This window comes from Sus scrofa, chromosome 2 (assembly GCF_000003025.6).
Source record: "Sus scrofa isolate TJ Tabasco breed Duroc chromosome 2, Sscrofa11.1, whole genome shotgun sequence".
Classification (NCBI taxonomy): Eukaryota; Metazoa; Chordata; class Mammalia; order Artiodactyla; family Suidae; genus Sus; species Sus scrofa.
This window is the reverse complement of record NC_010444.4, coordinates 76,125,267-76,149,406: the sequence shown is the minus strand read 5'-3', so window position 1 is coordinate 76,149,406 and position 24,140 is coordinate 76,125,267. Positions and strand designations below refer to the sequence as shown.

At 55.2% G+C, this 24,140-nt stretch overlaps 2 protein-coding genes across 2 annotated transcripts; both read right to left on the bottom strand.

Moving 5' to 3' along the window:
* Window positions 1,244–2,461, bottom strand: TIMM13 (translocase of inner mitochondrial membrane 13). The gene is made up of 3 exons (XM_003353990.4): window positions 2,275–2,461; window positions 2,120–2,188; window positions 1,244–1,949 (listed from the first exon to the last, which is right to left on the bottom strand). Exons 1-3 carry the CDS (start codon window positions 2,392–2,394, stop codon window positions 1,851–1,853), a joined length of 288 nt encoding a protein of 95 aa, XP_003354038.1. The 5' UTR covers window positions 2,395–2,461; the 3' UTR covers window positions 1,244–1,850.
* On the bottom strand, window positions 2,843–23,475 carry LMNB2 (lamin B2). The gene is made up of 12 exons (XM_003353991.4): window positions 23,153–23,475; window positions 14,402–14,538; window positions 10,885–11,041; window positions 10,634–10,759; window positions 8,490–8,660; window positions 8,288–8,413; window positions 7,764–7,984; window positions 7,347–7,635; window positions 7,159–7,266; window positions 6,538–6,657; window positions 6,277–6,390; window positions 2,843–5,661 (listed from the first exon to the last, which is right to left on the bottom strand). Exons 1-12 carry the CDS (start codon window positions 23,432–23,434, stop codon window positions 5,620–5,622), a joined length of 1,893 nt encoding a protein of 630 aa, XP_003354039.2. The 5' UTR covers window positions 23,435–23,475; the 3' UTR covers window positions 2,843–5,619.

Below are 24,140 nucleotides of genomic sequence, written 5' to 3'. Positions count from 1 at the left end.
GGTATCTTCCTCATCTTGATGCACTAACTGTTATTAATCTCCTGATCATCTTCAGGCCTGGCCTCTCGAACAGCCTTGTCAGCTTTTTTAGTAAATGGTTCAGAGTCCTCAAGCTTCAGCTGATACTCATACAGGGGGGTATAAGCACTGGGACTGCTGCCTGGTGACAATCAGATATATTTTAGGCAAGTCAGGAACAGCTCTGCTACAGAAAAAAACTATTCCCCAAGTTCAACAGGAAGCAGCCTCAGAAGACACACTTTCACCCTCAAGAATGAGGGGCAAAGGAGTTCCCGTCGTGGCGCAGTGGTTAACGAATCCGACTAGGAACCATGAGGTTGCGGGTTCGATCCCTGCCCTTGCTCAGTGGGTTAAAGGATCCGGCATTGCCGTGAGCTGTGGTGTAGGTCGCAGACTCGGCTCGGATCCTGCGTTGCTGTGGCTCCAGCGTAGGCTGGCAGCTATAGCTCCGATTCGACCTCTAGCCTGGGAACCTCCATATGCCGCGAGAGCGGCCCACGAAATAGCAAAAAGACAAAAATAAATAAATAAATAAATAAATAAAATTTAAAAATTAAAAAAAAAAAGAATGAGGGCAGGGAGTTTTCACTGTGGCACAGTAGATTAAGAATCTGGCTGCAGCGGCTCCAGTTTCTGGCCTGGCACAGCAGGTTAAAGGATCCTGAATTGCCACAGGTGTAACGTAAGTCATAGCTTTGGCTCAGATTCATTCTTCTTCTTCTTCTTTTTGTTTTTTTTATAACAACTGGCCACTCCTGCAGCATATGGAAATTGCCGAGCCAGGGACAGAACCACAGCCACTGTAGAAACAACACCATGTAGTTATGTTGTGAGCCACAAGGGAAGTCCTTTGGTTTGAATTCAATCCCTGGCCCAGGAACTTCCATAGGCCTCACCTGCAGCCATTAAAAAAAAAAAAAAAAAAGAAGAAGAAAAAAAAAAAAGGAATGAGCAATAATAAGGAAGGGAGTAGTTTGTCACCAGAGCTGCTCCAGCCCTTTCCTCACAACCTATCCACCCTGACCTTTTGCAGGAAGGAGGTCCCTGCTCAAAACCTGCCAACCACCACCCCACCTTTTAGTAGGAGTGAACAGAAATCTTTAAAGATTAACTTTCAGTTAATCCTAATGCATAGAACACGAAGACACATACACACAAAAACAAAACCACGAAACCCTGCTGGGAGGAAAATGGTGGCAAATCTGACTTCCAACAAACGCTGTCTCATTATGTGTGGATTTTACTACATTAGCTTATTAAATAACACACGCATCCGCAGCCTCGACCAGACATTAAAGACCAAAAAAGATAAAAAAGAGGTGGCACCCCACTCCCTCGGAAAAAGCTCAGCCCCTTCCCGCGTAGACATACACACAGGCCTCCTTGTTAAAATTAAGCCCCTCTCGCCAGCTAAGAAGCTGATCTGTGAGTTCGTTTGTTCACGCGTCTCCATACTTTAACTGCTGAATAAAGCTTGTGCTGTGTCCATCTCAGCTTCAGGCTCCACGGAACAGAAAAAGAACACCCCCTAGGAGACATAGAGCCTAAGCCGGCCCCCAACAGGGTCCATATGACACAATTCGGTAACAGGGGCACTAGGGAAGGCACCACCCGGGCCAGGGGCCCCCCAGACGCAAGTTACACTCGCCGGCACGTGTGCGCGAACGGGGCACGGAGAAACAGAATACCAACTGTCCCAGCACCAGTCTGGTCCTCATAAACTTCTGGCAGGCAGCACGCACACGTTGGCCCCCGCCTCACAAACAGCATTTATGGAGATGGAACTGGGAGTGGGGTGGGGTGGGAAGTGGGCTGCTGGCGCGTCGCGATCACATGTTGGCTCGTTCTCGCTGCAGCCGAGAGTTGTAGGCACGGGACACGGTGTTCCAGGCGTCCATGTAGCGGTCCATGCACATGGCGATGCACTTCTAGGGACGGGGAGGGCGCGGGGCTCAGGTCTGGACCGCTGGCTGGGACCCCCAACACTCCCAGCAGCGGACTGCGCACGTGCCCACCGCACCGCCCCGTTAGTCCGCGCAGGCGCAGAGACCTCCCTGTCGGTCGGGGCCCACGACCAGTCTGGCTCCCTGGGTTTTACCTGCTCCGAATTGTCCAAGGAGCCCCCCGGCTTCCCGATGCACTTCCGGAAGCACTTGTCCGTCATCCTCTGTGGGGACACACGAGCGCTCAGTTGCGACTCCTCTCCCAGGGGCCCCGACCACCCTCAGCCCCGCCCCCGGCCCGGCCCCGAACCTGCAGCAGCTCCTGCGCGTTGGCCACGGCGATCTGCACTTTCACCTGCTCCATGATAAGCCCCGGGTCCAGCTTCCCGCTGCCGGAGCTCCCGAAATCCGAGCCAAAGCCGCCTTCCATATCTCCGCAAAGTCAACTGGAGTGCGGCCGCGTGCGCCCTCCCCAACCCGCGCCGGAAGTGGGCCGCCCCGTGGACCCACGGGAAATGGAGTCCGGGCACGAGGGAGCATGGGCGGGCGGGATACCCTTACCGCGCGGGGGGAGTCCCGCGCATGCGCAACAGGAGCAGGCCGCCGCCGATTTCCCCGAGACGGATGGAGGCCCAGGGTTCCGCGCTCAGGCCCCGCCCCCCGCGGGTCTCGCCGCGCGTGCGCACGAGGCGGCGGGCACTTCTACACTAGACCTTGAGCCCGGGGAGGGACATGGGCGTGTCACGTGGCCAAAGGGGCGTTGGTGAAACCCGTGGGTGAGGAATGCCAAAAACTAGGATAGCGGGTCAAACTAGGAACATTAGAGGATGAGAGCTCCCGCTCCAGCTGGCTGGCGTCGGAGTGAACTCAGAGGGAGATTTTTAAAACCAAAATGTTTATTGGAGTGTTGTATAAAAGTTTCCAGTCATAAAAGGTATATTACAAATCATTGGAGAAAGCAAAACACACGTTTGGCATGCATCTTAAAAATCACCCACAGATGTCTGAAATGTGTCCAGACAGCCGGGTTCTTGAAGCCGAGTCCACCAGCATGTTGTACAGATGATCCCTTACGGGTTGGAATTAAGACCTTTCCAGTAGCTTTAATGTCCTTGAGGAATGTCAGTCCCAACTCGGATATGCTGATATAAATAGAACTGCTGGGAAGACCGTGTGAGTAAAAACCCCAAGTCAGAAGCCTTGCTGTTAGGAAAACAGCTGAACGCCCAAGTCTTAGGTGAGCACCCAGGCCCCGGGGGAAAGGCAGCAGTGTCTCCCAGGGATTGCCTTGCCGACCTCATCCTTGTAGGCCACTCCTTCCCTGGGCTGGGCCGAGAATGAGTTTTCTCTAAATTGGTGCTACAGTTACTTGCAGTCACATGACAAGGGCTTAGAAAAAAGAATCACTTCGGCATCATTTAAATGGCTGAAAGTTAAGCATGTTAAAGGGCAAGTGCAAATTGTTTCCTAGGCTATGGCTGCCATTTTAACATTGGACTCTTGTTTCCAAATACTTGAATATCCACAACTGTTATCCAACTCCAGCCATAACTGGCCACCAGCCCAGCATACCCACCAAAGGCACCTCAGTGCCTGCCTGGGCCACCTCTAGGGTCCACTCAAGACCTCATCCAGGCAACTGTGGGGCAGGGATATGACCAAAAGGTGGCTTTGAGGCAAATCACCTGCGAGGAACAATCCCAGCCAGGGAGCCTGGGGGCTCTTGCAGGCCCCAGTGCAACCCTGGGGCTGGTTTTTCTGGGCCGGCAGTGAGGGTAGGGCCCTCTCCCTTCCTTCTGGGCCAGAAGCCCTGCCTGCCAAATTGTGTCAGCAATTCAGACCCAAAAGCCAGGACATAGCTTTGACCCCCAAATTTCCAAAATACCTTGAAGGATGTGGCTGAGCCCAGTGCAGTTTCCACATGATTAGGGGTCACCTCCACCCACCCTCCCAGCACCTCATCACGCCCTCCAGACCCTCACTAGCCCTCACTTCCTGCTATGGGGAGGGGTGGGGAACAGCCCACGGCCTCAGAGGCCTGGAAGCCTCTCACTCTTGGGGAAGGTCACACACTGGGTGGGGATGGTGCGTTGCCAGGGCAGGAAATGCTCACCAGGGGCCTGCACCTTCCCCGAGAGGCGAGGCTCTGGTGAGATGCGTCTCCTTCCACAGGGGTGTCCCTGTCCAGGAGCTCAGTGGCTGTGGACTTAAAGCCAGGGGCTGCGGGGAGATTGTGGACTCAGCAGCAGCGCTGGTTTTATCACATGGGCACTTTCCTGGCCAGGCCTTGTGGTGAGCAATTCCCAAGGAAAGGAGGCAGAGTGAAGTCCGAGGGGCTGGCGCTCAGGCTGCATAGAAATTGCCCGCTTTCAGGGGCCAGCCTGCCTCCATGGCTCAGTATTGCGTCTCTAAGACTCAAGCTGCACTTTCTGAAGGACGTTTGCCGTCCGGTGCTCAGGGCCCACTGAGACGGTCCCCCTACGCCACCCCCCAAGGGGGACTGTCCTGGTGACCCTGGTGTGTGAGCCCCTGAGGTGGGATACCGGCAATCTGTGTACTGACCAATGTAAAAAAATAAATATCCGTTAAAAAAATAACTTCTGTGTATCTATGTGGCAGGGGTGTCAAAGGTAAGCTGATGTGGGGAGGGGGTCTCCGATGGCCAGAAGCTGAGCACAACGTGGAGCCATCGTGGAGGGGTCAGCTGGCACTGGCAGGCCTAAGACATCATTTCAGCAAGGAAGTTACAAAGGAAACCAGCACGTCACGATGTGCCCAAGGACACAGAGACAGCGGGCCCCCTCGCGCAAGGCAGAGCCAGAGTGGGGAGTCCAGTGGCTCCTCTTAAGTCACCCTCCTCCCAACAGGGGGCAGGGAGTGGTTACACGTGGATGTGCGGGAGCCCAAGGCGTTTGCCTCTGAGGTTGTCACACTGGCCCCTCCACACTTAGCTGGGCACAAGTTTTAGAATGGGATCGTCCCTGTGCCCCAGGCTTCCCTTTCTCCTGCCCCACCAGGTGAGGAACTCAACTGCAGAAAGCTCCAGAAACCTGAGGGTCCAGCAGCCAGAGAGAGAACCAGGGGGCCCATCCCAGGCGCCCCGAGTCCCACCGGGAGAGCAGGAACAAACTGCCAAAGCCCAGGCTGGAGGCCAAAGCCTGTGATTCCCAGCTGCTCCCAACCCCTCACCCCGTCCCCGCTGGGCTGGGTCACCAACGTCCGATGGGACACCCCTGCCCCCCACCAGGTCAGAACCTGGATTATGAATTTGGTTTTTTAAAAGCTTAATAAAACAAACGACAATTGAATTCCTGCAGTTTTGCTGTCCACCTCAAGACCTCCTCTTCACCCTGGCCCCCAGCCGCAGTGGAGACCGAGGCAGTGGACAGGCCCCAAAACCAGCAGCCTGTCAGCCACTAGCTTCCAGGGCCTCGAATTCGAAGGTGAGATGATGGGGCACTGAGACAGTCTGGACAGTGGTGATGAAGGGTCCAGGGAAACCCACCGACAGGAAAGATCAGCAGAGACCCACCCCCACGCTCTGGCAGTTTGCTTAAAAATTCTCTAGAAATGTACCAAGGACTAAAGCCAATGATATAAAAATAGTCTTCAGTGGCTCTGGGTAAAGAAAGACGTGTGATGAGGCGCGTTTGGTTCACATCACGCGGCAGCCTCGAGAGGTGGTCCTCGGGTCCCCCTGGAAGGAAGCGTGGACAGCTGCAGTCAGGTGAGCCCAGGAGGGCATGCGCCCACCTGGCCAGGCAGGTAGCTGGTAGTTCCCCCACCCCTGTCAGAGAGGGGCTGGACCAGAGCCACCACAGGAAGCTCGCTCCCAACAAGATGACAGGGCTGGTGGCTTCAGCCTCAGTGGCCCCTGTTCCAGAACCTTCCATGTCTCCCTCACCTATGTTCTGAGCTAAATGACATGTTACAGTTATTTCAGACCCCAGAAGAGTCTTATATTTACATCTAATTCAGTGTGGTCCCCGGGGCCCCCATCAGCTCCCGAAGGCCATGAAGTCACCAGCCTCTCACTATGGAGGAGAGATGGGAACAGGGCTCGACGAGAACCCTTGGGGCTGCACCAGGTCCCTCTGTGATGGAGCTGGCTTTCAACACTCCACTCCTGGGGTGCCCAGGCCAGTACCTGAGGACCACATGATAGCCAAGCCCAGGAGACAAGGACTCCTGGCCCCGCGGCTGTGAGCGCTGTGGCCTGGCCAAGGCCAGCTCTGCCCAGGGCAGCCACAGGACCAGGGCCCGTGGCAGTGGGGGTGGGGTGGGGTGTTCCTGCGCTGCCCGGAGCCTCTACCTGCTGATGGAAAAGATCCTCCTCTCCAAACTCAGCGGCCTCGTCCTCAGCCTCCTCCCCATTCTCGGCCTCCCGTGCCACTGAGGACTGTTTCACGGTTCTTATGGCCACTTCCTGTGGGAGACAAGAGCTACAGAACACGCCGACCCCAGATGCCAGGGACTCAGCTCACAGGTGAGGGTCACGGTGCTTGGATGCCAAGACTGGCCCAGGCTCCACCTCCAGAGGGACCCCAGGACTGAGGTGGAGGAAGGCACCCACCTCCCCGTCAGCGTTGACCAGGACGGTCCGGAAGCTCCCACCAGTGCCCCAGCTGTTCTGGCTCTTCCACACGAGCGTGGATGGGGGGCTATGAGCCACCCCTGCACCGGCCGCCCACACCTGGGGACACAATAGGAGAACCTCTGGGTTAATGTCGGCTCAGGTCCCAGAGGCATGTGCCACCAGCCAGCCCTCTATCACAGGCCCCCCTGATGCTCTGGGCATTTAATCCTTCCAGGCCTCATGGGTCCTGCCCGAGGATGATCATCAGCAGGGTAGGAAGAAGAGACTGAGGTTCACAGTGGCCAAGGGCTCTCATCTCAACAAATAGGCCAAGCTGGGATGGGAAGCCCTGGACCCTGTGCCCGTTACATCTCTCGCCAACAGCTGCCAGCCTGGACTCAGGCGCACTGCCACTGTGGGCCCTGGCACATCACCTAGGCCTCCCCAGGGCTGCAGGGAAAGCCTAAGAAAGAAATGCTGGTCCAGGTGATCCGTGATAGCAGGTGGCTGATATCAGAACTGTGTCCCCCCACCCCTTCCCAGCCGCTCCTCACACCCTGTCCCACCCACCCACTGGCACCCCCCAGCCCACCTGCCTGCCCCTCCGCAGCCACCTACCGTGACGGTCTGGCCAGCCCGCAGCACGTACTTGGGCGTGAACTTGTAGGCGATCTCTTCCCCTTCTAGGACCTGCCTCTTGATCCTCCAGTTGCCCAGAGACTGATCCTGGCAGGGAAGATGGACAATGGCACACAGTTCGGAGAAGACCCCAGGGCCTCCCAGCGGGTGGGGGTGAGTGGCCTCACCTTGTCCGAGCTATTCTTCAGCTGCACAAACTTGCCCTCCAGGTCAATCTCTTCTATGCTGATGCTGCCCGAGGCCGAGGCCTGCTGGGCCATGTGGAAGCTGCTGCTGCTGCTGGTACTGCTGCCTGAGCCGATGCCGCTCGAGCCCGTACCCAGCGGCTCCTCCACCTCCAGCCGCTTCCGCTTGCTGCGGCCTGAGCGCCCAGCCATGGACACACTGCTGCCGCTGCTGCTCGAAGTGGCTCGCGAAATCGTGATCCGCGATGAGGGGCTAGGGGACAGCTTCAGCCTGCAGTGGGGAGGCGGTGGGAGGCAAGGAGTGACTGGGGGCTGGAGAGTGGATGGTTCAGCACAGGACAGTGCCAGGTGGACAGACAGCTACACTCAGCCACCCACCTACCCCCTCCTTGCCCCCACCTCTCCTCCTCGCCCTCCAGGAGTTTGCGGTAGGCGTTGATCTCCATATCCAGGGCCAGCTTGACGTCCAGCAGCTCCTGGTACTCAGCCAGCTGCTGCTGCATCACATCCCGCATCTCTGTCATCTCCCGCTCCTTGGCATCCAGCATCTTCCGGAATTTGTCCCGCTCCCCTGCCATCGTCTCCTCCAGCTCACGGATCCGGTCCTCAGCCGCGCTCGCCTGGGGTGGGGGTCCACACATGTCATAAGCAGTGGCCACCCAAGTCCAGGCTTCCTCCCTGCTTTCCGGGGCCACAGGCAGGTGGCCACAGGGCTGAAGGTGGGAGGGAAGGCCCCCCAGCATGGACTGTGGACAGAGCCCAGGCCCTGGGAGAACCGAGGGTCCAGCAGCTGGGCAGCCCACAGCCCCACTCAGGGCTCAGGGGCAACAGGGGCAGGGGAGGAGGACAGGGCATCACTGGGTGCCTGGCATTCACGGCTGTGCCACCACCAAAGTCCCAGGGCTGAGGGGCTCAAGAGGTACCTGCTTCTGGAGGCTGGAGAGCTGGTAGCTGAGGGACTCAAGCCGCATGCGGGCTTCCTTCAGCTCCTCCCGGGCGGCGCTGGCGGCCTTGTCATTCTGGTCGGAGCTCAGCTTGGCGTTGTCCAGCTGTGGGGACAAGGTGATGTGAGGGCCCGGGTGGGACAGGGGAGCCAGCGTGTCCCGCCCTTCCACGGCCGTGCACCTTGGCCTGGTAGGTCTGCTCCAATTCCAGCTTGTAGAGCCGCACTTGCTCATCGTGCTGGGCCCGCAGCTCCTCCAGCGCCTGTGCCATCTTGAAGTCGTACTCTTGCTGCCGGCTGCTGTCCACCTCCACCAGGCGCCGCTCGTGCCGCCGCCGCGTCTCCCGCACCTCCTGGGAACACAGTACATGCTGACCGCCCTGCCCTGCTCACAGGATCCCTGACAACCATGGGGCTGGGTCCCTTGTTCACTCCCTACAGCACATGTCACAGCCACCGCACCTAGAAGCGCCCCACCTAGGAGTCCCAGCTGACGGCTGAGCAACACACGTGTCCTCCATGCACGGGAGCATCACTCAGCCTAAAGAGAGAAGCAGAGACACTCGCTACCATGTAGAGAGACCCTGAGACCATGATGCTCAGAGAAGCAGACACAGAAGGACACACGGTGTGGGAGTCCATGGATGGAAAAGGTCCAGAACAGACACATCCAGATATAGGGAGTGGGTTCCGGTTGTCAGGGGCTGGCAGGGAGGGATGGGGGTGACTGCTGAAGAAGATAAGCTTTCTTTTGGGGGTGATGGAATGTTCTGGAATTAGAGATGATGGTTGCACAACTCTGAATTGTATTAAATATCATTAAATTAATTGTATGCTTTAAAAATAGTTGTTGGAGTTCCTGTCGTGGCTCAGTGGAAATGAATCTAACTAGTATCCATGAGGATGCAAGTTCGATTCCTGGCCTCACTCAGTGGGTTAAGGATCTGGTGTTGTCATGAGCTGTGGTGTAGGTCACACAGACACGGCTTGGATCCTGCGTTACTGTCGTTGTGGTGTAGGCCAGCGGCTAAAGCTCTGGTTTGACCCCTAGCCTGGGAACCTCCATATGACGCGGGTGCAGCCCTAAAAAAACAAACAACAACAACAAGAAGTTAGGTGAAAAAAACCAGAATGCTCATGGCAATGGGTATAGAGTTTCCTTCTGGGGAGATGGAATTTTCTGGAATGAAGAGGTGATGGCAGCACAACTCTGAATGGACTACAACCCACTCTAAACTATAAGCTTTGAAAACTTGCTCCTACGGAACTATTTCAATAAAGCTGTTACCAAAAGAAGAATCCCTAATGGAGCCCATCCCAGGTGCCTGGGGTCTAAGACAGATACTGGCCCTCAGGACAGCAGTGGGCTGAGACAGTGACCAGTCGACAGACACCTCCGCCACACGCACCAGAAACTGACCAGATGACAGTGGGGTGAAGGGCAGGCGGGGCAGCTCCAGGGAAGGGAAGCTCTTTACTACAAAACTCAAGCTACAGAACCCAGGCCCTCATCACGAGCACGGATTATGAGAACAGCGGGAACATTTCTAAAGGAAGCCAAGCATGTTTACAAAGACCCAAGAACATGGCAGAACACCCTCTACAGCCCGCCTCAGAGACCCCTTGTGGGGTACCCTCCTGCCCCCTACAGCCTCCTCACGGGCTCCTCGACAGATGTGGGCTCCACCTTGGAGCTCCTGGCAGCTCTAGCTAGAGCCGGGCCCGGCTGGAGCCAGAAGCCACTGCGCAGCTGCATGGACATCCTTCCCACCAGCGCTCGTCCCCAGAAGTGAGCACCAGAGCGCCCGGCCCCAGGTTCCATCCTGGCTATGACAACACAATGGGCTGTGATGAGGTGGGAGGGCCCAGGGGACAGGCTCAGGAATGCTGGGTGCCCACACGAGCACCCTGCTGGCCCCAGCGGGTGCAGAAACCCCACACTACCTGCCGGGGACCCCTAGTGGCTTCAGGCCAGGTCTGGCCACGCCAAGGAGCCGAGGCCCAGAGGTCCAGAGATGAAGAGGTCAGGATTGGGTCTGCCGTGGGTTGAATGGTGCCCCCCCAACCCCCCACCCCCAAAAGGTGTATCCATGTCCTGATCCCCAGGACCTGTGAGTGTGACTTTCTTTGAAAAGAGGACTTTGGACATGGTTAAGGGCCTCAAGAGTATCCCAGACTATCCGGGGGGCCCTTAGTCCAAGGAGACAGAGGGAACACAGCCATGTGACGATGGAGGGAGGATCAGGGTGTCATGGCCACATGCCCAAGGACACCCGGACCCCCAAGGCAGGATGGAGGGGCACCCAGGCCACCGAGAGGGACCCACCTCCTCAAAGACATCCTTGCGGAAGGCCAGCTCCTCCTGCAGGCTCTGGCAGCGGTTCTCCAGGTCCACGCGCATCAGCGTCTCCTTCTCAAGCTGCTTTTTGGCCACCGCATGACCGTCCTCTGCCTGGAGACACAGGACAAGAAGCTGGTGACTCTGTCTGCTGCAGTAGGTGCTCCTCGGGGCCCCAGGATCACCTTAGACACCCACGGGGCATGTGCGGGGCCAGCCCCCAGCACCGCAGACGCTACCTTGGCCAGCTGGGCCCGCAGCTCCGCCACGTCATTCTCCAGGGCACGCTTGTCACTGAGGGCAGCGGCCAGCTCCATCTCACTCCGGTGGAACACGGACTCCAGGTCCCTGATGCGGTCCTGGGCCCCCATGAGCTCACCCTCCCTCTTCTTGGCGCTGAAAGTCAGGAGTAGAAGTTAGTGGGTAGCCCAAGGCCAAGTTCACACCTGTCTCTGGGCCCGGGGCCCTGATCAACCCTTGCTCTCAGTAACGGAGCCTCATCTTCTTCAAATCTGCTCTGCACCACACGCCCCAGCAGCGACTCAAAAGAAGCCTCGAGGACATCGATGTCCTTCTTTGAGACTTTTGGACACAGGAGGGATCAATGAGGGAAGGACTCTAATTTTTTAAAAAATTCATCTATAATTTATGAAAGTTATAAATTAAAACCCTGACCTTGGAAAAGTTGATCTCATTTGTAAACTTAAACTATTTCAGGTGACCTCGCCCTGCTTCTAATAGACAATTAATGGCTTGCAACTATAAATATGTAAGATACAAAGGATATTTTAACACATAACTCTTAATAGAGTGAGCATTTCTGATTCTTGTCCTATGTCTTCTTGGGGCTGAAAGCTTCCCCAGTTCCCCAGCAAAGAACTGAAACTGAGGGAGTTCCCGTCGTGGCTCAGCGGAAATGAATCTGACTAGCATCCATGAGAACACAAGTTCAATCCCTGGCCTTGTTCAGTGGGTTAAGGATCCGGAATTGCCGTGAACTGTGGTGTAGGTCGCAGATGCAACTCGGATCCCATGTGGCTGTGGCTATGGTGTAAGGTCAGCGGCTACAGCTCTGATTTGACCCCTAGCCTGGGAACTTCCATATGCTGCAGGTGCGGCCCGAAAAAACAAACAAACAAACAGAACTGGAACTGGGCCATGCCCAGCAACAGTGGGGACACGCAGGGTCTCTCCCCATGGACACCAAGAGGTGGAGCAGCATCCCTGGCACCCCCTCCACCTGCCTGGTCCTGACAACCACAGACATCCCTGGTATCCCGAGGGCAGGTCCGTCCAAGGTGAGAGCCACCAGGGACACCACACCTTTATGGAGGCATAAAGCCCAGTGACTTCAGCTGCCAGGCTATGTTCTCAACACCAGCCCTTGAGACAGGAGCTCTATGCAGGCGTCACACCATGAGGGTCTGGGGTCCCCCCAGCCCATGCTCTTGAGCTTAAACCACACAGCCCTGGTTCTTTACCTACAAGGGGCTACAGACCCCATTTCCCCAGAGAGTTTGGGGAAACTAGAATCTGTGCACCTGCAGGCCAGCTTCATGGAAACACTGTCTATAGGGCGGAACTTTTCCGTGGGTGGAGACAACAGAGATCTGCTGCCCCTCAGATGTGAGTGTGTGTTTCAAGGGCAGATGAAGTGGTGGGGGGCCCCACAGAAGCTATACTTCCACGGCCCGTGAAGGAGGGGGGCCTGGGCCTGAGGCCTGGGGTGAGGTGTGCAGGCCTAGACAGCAACGAGGCCAGGGTGATGGAAGCACGGCGTCAGGAAACGTAAAAAGCTCAACAACCTCACCCCCTTCTAGGGTTCTGCAGAACATGGAAGGGGCCAGAACGGAGGGGCACTGGCGGCCTCATTGGCTTAAGTGCCTGCTTCTTAGGAGCATGAGGCACAGTAGGGCAGATCCCGCCCCCGCCTAACACTAATTCCTGGAGGATTAGGCGGGAGAACCTGGCCTGCTTCTTAGGTCCTCCAGATGGCCACCTGCATTTCTGTCATCACAGGGTTTCCAAAATACTCTAGGAAAAGAAAAGCACCAGCCAGGGGGGTTCACCTTGTCGGGGGTTACATGTACCCACGTCTCTGCAGCAAGGGCTCAGCTCTCAGTGTGAGGGCCAGCGGGCAGCCCAGGAAGCCTTCCTCCCTGCCAGGGGGGCCAGGGAAGGGACCATTCTGACTGTGGACGGTCACAGGAGCCTTTGACACAGCCCAGGGACTGGGATGGCACTGCGCCACAGGCACCATTGGTGGATGGTGGAGCTCGCCAGCAGAAAACACGCTGCATTGTCTAATGGCGTCCACTTTGAGTTTAAATTTAAAAAGGCAGGAAAGAAATGTGCCAGATTGGCAGAGGTGATTCTGGACTGGTCGAGGATCTCTTTAAATTAGATGCATTATCTGCCTTCTCAACTTGGGAAGAACAAAGATAAGCAGAAAGAAATGTGAATTTTTGGCCCAGAGCAACACCCAGGGTTAAAGGTGTCCAGAAGGTTCCAGAATCCATGCTGCTACAGAGAGCAGCTGGAGGCAGGCAGTGCTGACTCTAGGGTTTTCTTAATCTATTCCAAGAAGCAGAGATCACTTTTTAGTTCAAAAACATAATAAGGAGTTCCCGTTGTGGCTCAGCAGTTAACCAACCCAACTAGTATCCATGAGGACACAGGTTTGATCCCTGGCCTTGCTCAGTGGGTTAAGGATCTGGCGCTGCCATGAGCTGTGATGTAGGTTGCAGACACAGCTCTGATCCTGCATTGCTGTGGCTGTGGTGTAAGCCGGCAACCATAGTTCTGATTTGCCCTAGCCTGGGAACCTCCATATGCTGTGGGTACGGCCCTAAAAAGACAAAAAACAAAACAAAACAAAACAAAAAACCAAAAAAAACACCCCACATAATAAATGGGGAGTTCCCTGGTAGTTCAGCAGGTTAAGGATCCAGCATTGTCACTGAAGTGATTGGGATCACTGCTGTGGTGTGGGTATGATCCCTGGCTCAGGAATTTCCACATGTCATAGGCGCGGCCAAAAAAAAGTCTATTAATTATTAAAAAAAAAAAAAAAAGAGTTCCCGCTATAGCACAGTGGGTTAGGAACCTGTAGCTAGGAATCTACAGTTGTATGTAGGCCCTCAGCTTCCCGGGGTGGGAGACACAAGAGGTGACACAGGGGCTGAGGCTGGGCTCTGTGGCTGGGGCGCCCCTTCTCTGGGGAAGTAGAGTCAGGCCCAGAACTACCAGCTACAGTGGATTCAGTCCCAGCAGAGCTGCTGGTTTTTTGGGGTTTTGTTTTTTTTTTTTTTAGGGCCACACCTGCAGCAAATGGAAGTTCCCAGGCTAGGGGTTGAATTGGCGCTGCAGTTCAACCTAGGTGGGATCCAACCTATGCTGCAATTTGTGGCAATGCCGGATCCTTAACCCACTGAGTAAGACCAGGGATAGAACCCGTGTCCTCATGAACACTGTCGGATTCTAAACCCACTGAGCCACAATGGGAACTCCTGAGCTGCTGGGTTTCACATTTTCCCATGGTCAAATTATGTTGGGGGTATAAAGGTTCTGGACAGGGCAGCCAGAGGGCCAAGCCACAGGGGCCATCCCCGCAACCAGCAGCCCTCTCCCAGAAGGGCTGTCCAAGTTGGGAGGCCGGCACAGACAAGAGCACCACCACATAGAGGTCGACCACCCCTGCCCTGGCCCCCTGGTGCACCCTGGAATCAGGCAACATCACACCAGCAGCACCCCCACCTCTTGTTGGCCTCTTCCAGGTCGGCTCCTAGCTTCCCGATTTCTATCTGCAGCCGGGCCCGGTCCCGGGCCGTCTCGTCCAGCACCCTGCGGGCATCAGCCAGCTCCGACTCGTACAGCGTCTTGATGCCGCTCACCTGGGGGCACAGCGAAGCCAAGATGAAGGCCCCCCCACCCCCGACACAGCACCCACTCACCCAACACTGCCCCGCTGGCTTGGCCCCGCCAACCCCGGGGCTATTCCATCCTGCCTGCCGCCCATATCACTGGCCCCCACCAGGTTACATGCCAGCTGGGCACACAACTCAGATTCCCTATTGACCTCCTTGTCCCCCCACCCCACATCAAGGGACACAGGGCTGTGTTTACAAATGTTTGCAACTAATAGGACTGCGAGGCACCACCTCACCCCACGAGGATGGCTACGTCCATTGAGAATGTCAGTGAGGACGGGGAGAAAACAGAAGCTCCACACACAGCTGGGGGATTAAAAAGGTGCAGCCGCCACAGAAGTCTGGCGGTTCCTGTGACGGCTAAACACGGCAACCACTGACCCAGCAATTCCTCTCCCAGGCATCCGCCCAGGAGAAAGAACACACACAGCTACACAAAACCTGAACCCACCCGTTCACAGCTGCCTCACTCCTAACAGCCCCAAGGTGGAAACAACCTAAGTGTCCATCAACAGATGGACAGGTCGGTCCCTTCACACTCAGGAGCATCACTCAGCTGTGAAAGGGAGAGAAGCAACCAACACTCACTACCACGTGGATGGATGTTGAGACCATGGGGAGAAGCAGACAAAGAAGGACACACAGTGTGACTCCACGGATGGGAAACGTCCAGAACAGGCACATCCGGAGACAGAGTGGGCTAGTGATTGCCAGGGGCTGCAGAGAGGGAGGGGAGGTGACCACTAAAGTCTAGATATATATATATTCTTTTGTCATTTTAGGGCTGCACCCATAGCATATGGGAGTTCCCAGGCTAGGGGTCGAATCAGAGCTGTAGCGGCTGGCCTACGCCACAGCCACAGCAACACCAGATTCAAGCTGCGTCTGTGACCTACACCATAGCTCACGGCAATGCCAGATCCTCAACCACTGAGTGAGGCCAGGGATCAAACCCACGTCCTCACGGATACTAGTCAGGTTCATTAACCACTGAGCCACAATGGGAACTCCGGTTTCTTTTTTTTTTTAAACTGTGATTTTTTTTTTTTTTTTTTGGGAGGTAGGTGATTATGTAAGTTACAAGTTCACAACATTCACACACTTTTTTGTGATTCACAATTTTTAAAGGTTGTAATCCATTTGTAGTTAGTATAAGATATGGACTACACTCCCTGTTATACAATGTATCTTTGCAGCTTTTTTGCTTTACACATAGTAGACTGTCCCTCCTAATCTCCTACCCCTATCTTGCCCCTCTCCAGGAAGGGGCTTCTTTTGGGGGTGATGAGAATGTTCTAGAATTAGATAGTGGTGATGGTTGCACAGCTCTAAATATATGAAAAACTACTGAACTTAAAAGTAGGGTTTGAGTGGGTGAAGTGCATGAATTATACCTCAGTAAAGTTGCTAAAACCCCGGAGTTCCCGTCGTGGCGCGGTGGTTAACAAATCCGACTAGGAACCATGAGGTTGCCGGTTCGATCCGTGGCCTTGCTCAGTGGGTTAACGATCCGGCATTGCCGTGAGCTGTGGTGTAGGTTGCAGACGCGGCTCGGATCCCGTGTTGCTGTGGCTCTGGCGTAGGCCGGTGGCTACAGCTCCGATTCGACCCCTAGCCTGGGAACCTCCTTAGCCTCAGGAGCAGCCCAAAGAAATAGCAAAAAGACAAAAAAAAAAAAAAAAAAAAAAGTTGCTAAAACCCTTTCTGGGGCTGGCAGAGGATGACAAGGCAGCTAGGTTTGAAAGAGGCACCATTTCCCACACAGCTACAAGTAGCAGCAGGTGTCTGTGCTGGAGGTTAGCTGAGCTCCTGCGAAGGTCATTCCCCTCCTTTCCATGGAAAAGGGCCCTGAGTTGAGGGAGGCTCAGGACAGCTGCCAAGGACTTGCTCCCTAGCAGGGTGGCCACCATCCTTGTTGGCCTGGGACCGAGCAGATGTGGGACTTTTCAAAGTTAAAACAGAATGTCATGGAGCTCCTGTCGTGGCACAGTGGTTAACGAATCCGACTAGGAACCATGAGGTTGCGGGTTCGGTCCCTGCCCTTGCTCAGTGGGTTAACGATCCGGCATTGCCATGAGCTGTGGTGTAGGTTGCAGACATGGCTCGGATCCCGCGTTGCTGTGGCTCTGGCGTAGGCCAGTGGCTACAGCTCCGATTCGACTCCTAGCCTGGGAACCTCCATATGCCGCGGGAGCAGCCCAAGAAATAGCTAAAAAGACAAAAAAAAAAAAAAAAACAAAAACAGAATGTCAGGACAGATCAGGACAAATCAAGAAGAGGTGGGATTTAACAGCCAGTCTGAGACGCCCACCCCCTATGGCCTGGGTCTAGCTATCCTGCCTCAATCCAGCGCCCCTGGTGATTTCATCCCTCAGCAGGGACCCATTTCACAGATGGGAAAAGCAAGGCATAGGCAGCACAATGCCCTTGCCTGAGCTGTCAAGGTTCAGGGTGCAGCAGTCTCCTGGGGCAATTCTGAGCTGCCACAAAGACAAGGCAAGCTTCTCCCTCCTGTGCCCTATCCACCCACCTCCATTTCAGCCTTCTGGAATGAACCCCACAGTCACCAAGGGTGGCCGATCCCACTATCCAAAGATAGCTGGACGCCTGGGTTCACACAAGTGTCTTTGCCCTTTCTCCCACCATCTCACCTTCCAGAACTCTCTGAAGCCCAAGGGAAGGCCTGGCACCTAGGTAGGGGCCTCAAGCAAGATCTTCAGCTCCACAGACCAGGCTCCTATGGGGGCCCTTTCTCTCTGGCCTCTGCTCAGGGCAAGAGGGGCTCAGATGGACCGATACAGTAGGAAATCAAGGGGAGATGGGAACAGAGGCTGTGCAGCTCAGGACCAAGGAAACCCAGCACGTGACACTTGTCCACTGTGGACTTCAGCTTTAATTTTTTTTTTTTTTCGTACCCTGGCATGTGAAAGTTCCTAGATCAGGAAATGAACCCGCGCCATAGCAATTGCTCAAGCTGCTACAGCGACAACAGCAGATCCCTAACTTGCTTCACCACAAGGGAACTCCCTGACTTTTAAAATATTCCATTAATGGAGTTCCCTTCATGGCTCAGCAGTTAACAAACCTGACTAGGAACATGAAGATGTGAGTTCAATCCCTGGCCTCACTCAGTGGGTTAAGGATCCGGTGTCACCGTGAGCTGCAGTGTAGGTTGCACACACAGCTTGGATCTTGCGTGGCTGTGGCTGTGGCCGTGGCCGTGGCCGTGGCCAGAGGCTACAGCTCTGATTCAAACCCTAGCCTGGGAACCTCCATTTGCCGCAGGTATGGCCCTAAAATAACCGCCCCCCAAAAAAATCCATTGAGATACCACTGTGCCCCTGGCCCGGCCTGCCCATGAGAAAACAGCAGGTGAACCCAAGGGGGGAGCACCCACAACATTCCAGACACCCCTCACACTGTCCAAGACATTACGGACCAGGAGAGGTGAAGGAACTATCACAGCCCAGCAGGGTCCAGTCAGGAGGCCCAAGGGGTCCTGGGGCCAAGAGGACATCAGGCAACCAAGGAGACCTGAGCAGGGCTGAGTGACGTGGGAGCTGTGCCACACTGACTTGAGACACTGATGGGGACTGTGTTGCCCTCACCTGTCTGTGCACCTGAAACGCCTGAGAACTAAGCTCAAGTAATTCAAACACATCACATGTTCATCTCTGCAGCTGAGAACTTGGGGACCCCACCAGACCCTTGTCCTGGACCTGCTCCGGCCATCTTGGCTAACTCTGGGGGTCTTGGTAAAGTGCAGGCAGACTGCAGGATCCAGCTGGTTCCCTTCCAGATTCCCTCCCACCCCCGCTGCAATGAAGTGAGTCAAGGTCATTGGTTAGTTTCCCAGTGCATATGTTATGTTAAGTGTGCAAAAACATTATGTCTAAAAAAACAATATACATCCTTATTTTAAAATACTTTATTGCTAAAAAATGCTAACCCTCTCCTGAGCCTTCAGTGAGTTGTAATCTTTTTGCAATAGTAATAGCAAAGGTTACTGATGACAGATCATCATGATGAATACAATAAAATGAAAAGTTGGAGGAGTTCCCAATGAGGCTCAGCAAGGTAAGAATCTGACTGCCATCCATGAGGACACAGATTTAATCCCTGGCCTCACTCAGTGGGTTAAGGATCCAGTGTTGCCATGAGCTGTGGTATAGGCTACAGATGCGGCTTGGATCTGGCGTTGCTGTGGCTATGGCGTAGGCCAGCCGCTACAGCTCCAATTCAGCCCCTAGCCTGGGAACTTCCACATGCCGAGGGTGCAGCCCTAAAAAGACAAAAAAGGGGCAAAGTTTGAAATATCTAGAAAATTACCAAAATATGACACAGAGACCTGAAGAGAGCAAATACTGTTGGAAAAACGGTGCAACAGACTCGTCCAATACAAGATTATTACAAACCTTCAATTTGTGAAAAACACAATCCCAGAGTTCCAGGCGTGGCTCACAATTAAAAAAAAAAAGAAACCAGAGTTCCCACCGTGGCTCAGTGATTAATGAACCTGACTAGTATCCATTTTTAAATGGCTAAGTGAAAACAAAAAAGGTATTTTGTGACACAGGCGATCATATGAAACACACATTTTGGTGTGTATAAATAAAGCTTTATTAGCAAGCAATGTGGCCCACTCCTCTGTGTACTGTCTGTGGCACTGTCCCCAGAGCTGCCTGCTCCTACCTGAGACCATCTGCACGCAGAGCTGAAAGCAACTCTCGCCCTTTCCAGAAAATATCTGCCGAACCCCATCTCCAGCACTGGGACGAACAGATGGCTGGTGTCACAAAGGCTCTTTCAGACCAGTAAACAGGTGTTCTCTGGACAGCCCTGGGCACAGCTTGGGCCTTTTGTTTTGTCTTTTACGGGGCTGCACAAGTGCTGAGCTTAAGGAATCCCAACAAATGTGCTAATGTGTTGCCGTGGTGGGAGTGGGGTTCATGTAACCCGAGATGGCCTTTTCCCGGGGTCCCAGACTTGCCCCCCTGAGGACCTGTCTGTGTCCCTGGGGAAGAAAACCATCTAGGTTTAGAACCACAGGCAAACACTGGTTGTCCCCAAACCAGTGCTCAGCTCCTGCTTCCTGGGTCCACCAAGGGAACCCTCACCCCACAGCAATGGGACACCTGGGCAGTAAGGGAAAGAAAGCAAAGCCTGGAGGAACTTAAAACCTGGCTGAGGAGGCTCCCCCGGGAAGCCTGCTCCCTCCCTGGTCCCCTCCTGCCCCCAGCACACAGGATCCCTCTCACAGAAATCTGGCCAGCCCCCAGCCTGCCAGAAACCCTCCGGTGACATGTGCACTTGGCTGTTCACCCCGGTACCGCTCAGCCGGACAATGTATAGCTGACTTCCGAGGGGAAAGGCCAGGCCAGGCTGGGCTTGCACACGGGAACTTTCCTCTACTTTACGCACTTGGACACTTCGGCTCGATTACACACACACAATATGCTCACAACGTTTTAAATGACATCATCAAAGGGTTCCTTAAATGGCTTCCCAGCCTTGACAATGGCATTTGGGGCCAGACTGTCCTCTGTAGGGGGCCATCTTGGACATTGTGGGGTGTGGAACAACATCCCTAGCTGCCACCCGCTCAACCCAGTGGAGCCCCCAGTATGACAACCACAGATGTCCCCAGAGTTTACTCAGTGTCCTCTAGAGGCACAGTCTTTACAGGTGAGAAGCGGCCACACAGTTAAAGTGCTGGGTCCTACCATACCACGCCTTCTGTGCAACTGACCTACTCACCACCAGCCAGAGCCCAGGCTGCTCCAGGAACCCTGCCGTGCCCACCTATCAAACACCGGACCTTTGGTAGCCCACAGCCATTTCCGGGTCACTTGCTCCACACAAGAGGTTATTGGCTCCCTCCACTGACCCACTACGAGGGGCATTTGTCACCTCAACCCCAAGCTCTAAGAGAGCAAGGTCGTGGGAACCCCCTATTCCAACTGGGGACACACCTGTCACCTGGGTGCCCTAGATCCTGAGCACTGCCCTCAGGCTCACAGTGGGGCAGGGCCTCCCCCGCTCCCACCCGCTGGTCCTGTCCTGCAACCACCTCAGCAGCTGGAGAGTAAGTCCTGATGCTGCCCAGACATACGGGGCCAGATCAGGATCTCCAGGCCCAACCCCTGCAAGCGCTCTAGGGCACAACCCCATTCGGTGGGACCGGCACCCCCAAAAGTCAGTGTGGTGGTTCATCCCGCTTGCAGGCAGGACAAGAGGCAAGGGGAATGACCACAGGCTCTGGGTCAGGCAATTCCAGCCCCATTGTACAGATGACAAAACCAAAGTTCTGGGAGACTGAGTGACCTGCCCAAAGTCACAGATTAAAAGCAGGGTTTGGATCCCAAGTTTTAATCAACCCCAGACCACCTAGTACACACTAACAACCACGAGATCTTCTCACTCCAGAACACCCAAGCCATACCTTATATCCAATCCCTGTCTGGAGACCATTAACCAGGAACAAAAGAGCCCATGGAGTCCTGTGGATACCTGTCTCTATTTTTTTTGCTTTTATTCCAAACAAATGTGAACTCATTGTGGCCCCACAAACAAGCCCAAAAGGTGGTTATTTATTATTTCCACTTTACAAAGGGGACACTGAGACACAGAGAGGTTTAGTGATTTGCCCAAGGTCACACAGAGGCTAAGTGGTTCCCAGAAATATGCCTCCCCCCAGCACCCCACCCCTCTTCTCCTCCCAGAAGTCGGTCACTTGGCCCATTCTCTGGATGGGGAGGAGCTAAATGCTACCTTCAGGACCTAACTGACCCTCCCACGGGGGAACCACGTGGTGGTGGGCACTCCTGCCCTGATTTAGAGAACCTGCCCTTTGGTTGGCCTAACCGGTGGGAGAAAGGGAGGGCATTAGGTTGGCAGCCAGTCAGGACAGACCACATCCAAGACCCCCAGACACCCACCCTCTTGAGCGCAGGGCTTATCCAGGCCCTACTCCCTCAGTCTGCACCAAAACTTCCCCTGGTTCCCCAAGACCTCATGCCTCCCCTACTCCTCATATTGCAGGGAAAGGGAGAGGCAGGGGCCACAGACTATTAGGCTTCCATCAGCCAAGGGGGTCTTGAGGCCCAAGGGACCTGGAGACATCAGATGCTTCCCCACCCACCCCAGGCCCTGTTAAGACTGAGCCTACTGGAGTTCCCGTCGTGGAGCAGTGGTTAATGAATCCGGCTGGGAACCATGAGGTTGCGGGTTCAGTCCCTGTCCTTGCTCAGTGGGTTAATGATCCGGCATTGCCGTGAGCTGTGGTGTAGGTTGCAGACATGGCTTGGATCCCGTGTTGCTGTGGCTCTGGCGTAGGCCAGTGGCTACAGCTCCGATTTGACCCCTAGCCTGGGAATCTCCATATGCCGCGGGAGCAGCCCAAAGAAATAGCTAAAAAGACAAAAAAAAAAAAAAGACTGAGCCTACTACTCAGCCCCATTCCAATCCCCAAACTCCCCAGGATTCATCACTGGACCATTGCAAAGTTCCACAGAGAACCGAGAGCACCTGAGTCACCCCAGGAAACCCCCTGAGAGCCTCCACTCCTCCTTAGAACCCCCTCAGAGAGCTGTGGCCTCCCAGTCTCCTTAGAGACCCCAAGAAACTCCAAGTTTTCTCCTAGGACACTTGAACACCCAAACACATCCCAAGATTCCCCAAAACTCCCTTAGGGGCAAAGCTTATGCTGGCTCACATCCCACCATTTAGGGGCCCCCTAGATCTCCTCGGACTCTTCGGTGGGTGGGGCCTGCCCCACTTCCACCACTCCCACAGCCCCCCTCCCCACTCCTCCAGGGATCCCTCAGGAAATAGACCAGCCCAGTCTGCATCCCTCATTCAGGAACCTCCACTGAGATCCCATCAAGTATGCCTCAGAGGATAGGTCTCCTCCCGTGTGTACCCCTTGTCAGGGCACCCACAATCCCCTGGGTCCCCTTCAAGGAACTGGTCAGCCTCAGAATGCACTCCTCACTCGTGAAATACGTGAAACACCTGCTCCAGTGTGCACCCCTCACTCAAAGCTCCCCAGATCCTCAGGGACCCATCAGAGAACGGGATTCGCCCTAGTCTGCACCCTTCTCAGGGGATCCCCAGATCGTCCGGGATCCCTCGGTGGATGGGGCCGGTGCTAGTTTCCAGCTCTTGCGGGGGTGCTGTACCCCAGAAACCCCTGGGGTCCCTTGTAGGCGCCCATCCTGACCTCCAACCCTCACTCAGGATCCCTTTAATCTCTCGCGGGGTCCCTCAAGCAGGGGCACGCCCCAGCATGCAACCTTCACTCAAGGGATCCCCGAGATCTTCCCGGACCCCTCGGTGGGCGGAGCCAGCGCCAGTCTCCACCTCTCGCATGGGAGATGTCCCCCAAACCCTCTGGAGACCCTCAGAGGCCGGGGCCCAACGAAACGTGCGACCCTAGCCCGGGGCCCCCGCAACCCCTGGGGACACCTCGGTTGGGCAGAACCCGCCCCAGTGCCCCCTCTCGCACGAGGGTCCCCGAACCCCGTGGGACCCTCGGAGGCCCGCCCGCCGTAGCGAAGATCCAGGCGCCCGCGCCCACCTCGCGCGTGGTCACCTCCTCCTTCTCGGAGATCTTGAGGAGGAGCCGGTCGTTCTCCAGCTCCAGCGCGCGGACGCGGTCGATGTAGTGCGCCAAGCGGTCATTGAGCTCGCGCAGCTCCTCCTTCTCCTGCAGCCGCGACAGGCGCGTGGGCGACAGCGGCGTAGCGGGCCCGCCCGCGCGGCCAGGCGGCGGCGTGGCCATGGCAGCGGCAGCGGCGGCGGCGGCGGCGGCTCGGGGTCCGCGCGGCTCAGAACGGCGGCCGCGACTCGGCGGGCTCATTCAATCCGCGCCGCCGACCAAGATGGCGCCCGCCGCCCGCCGCCGCCACCGCCACGGGGCAGCCTGGGACTTGTAGTCCCACCGGAGCCGCGCGCCGCACGCCGGGAGCTGTAGTCTCCCGCTCCGTTTCCCTCGCTGTCATCAACTCAGCAGGCGCGGGACGACTGCCCAACTGCCCGCTCCAAATTCCAGCTCTGCCACTGTGTGATGCCTGGTTTCTTTTCGGGCCTCAGTTTCCCCACTCATGTAACCTACCTACCTCTTTAGAGCCTCATTAAAATTAAATTTGGTGAAGAAACCTCAGAAATATGTTCCGTGATCTCACCCATATGTGAAATCTAAAAATCCTGAAACAACACCAAAAATCCCCCAGCCGCTTATAAATAGTGTCAGGTTGTCCTCCGAAGAGGTTTACCAATTTCCAGTTTTGAAGCAATGTGTGAGATTGTCTGTTTTCCTACATCTGTCAATCCTGAATCACTAACTTTTATTTGAATGTCTTATTATGTCTATAAGTAAAGTTTTGCAGTTCTCTCTTGTGTGTATGTGTTTCTTTCTTTTTTAAAAAATTGAACTTTGGTTGATTTACAATGTCGTGCTAATTTCAGGTGTACAACCCAAGCTCATGTACACGGAAAACAGATTGGTGGCTGGAGTGGAGGGTTTGAAGCAGTGAAGGGCATCAAAGGGTGCACATTTCCAGTTA

Coding starts and splice junctions, on each gene's coding strand:
- TIMM13 (XM_003353990.4), bottom strand. CDS start 2,394: ATGGAAGGCGGCTTTGGCTCGGATTTCGGGAGCTCCGGCAGCGGGAAG. Junction 2,189..2,274: donor ACGCGCAGGAGCTGCTGCAG/GTTCGGGGCCGG, acceptor GTGTCCCCACAG/AGGATGACGGACAAGTGCTT. Junction 1,950..2,119: donor CCTTGGACAATTCGGAGCAG/GTAAAACCCAGG, acceptor CCCCGTCCCTAG/AAGTGCATCGCCATGTGCAT.
- LMNB2 (XM_003353991.4), bottom strand. CDS start 23,434: ATGAGCCCGCCGAGTCGCGGCCGCCGTTCTGAGCCGCGCGGACCCCGA. Junction 10,760..10,884: donor TGCGGGCCCAGCTGGCCAAG/GTAGCGTCTGCG, acceptor CTGTGTCTCCAG/GCAGAGGACGGTCATGCGGT. Junction 8,661..10,633: donor GCAAGGATGTCTTTGAGGAG/GTGGGTCCCTCT, acceptor CTGTGTTCCCAG/GAGGTGCGGGAGACGCGGCG.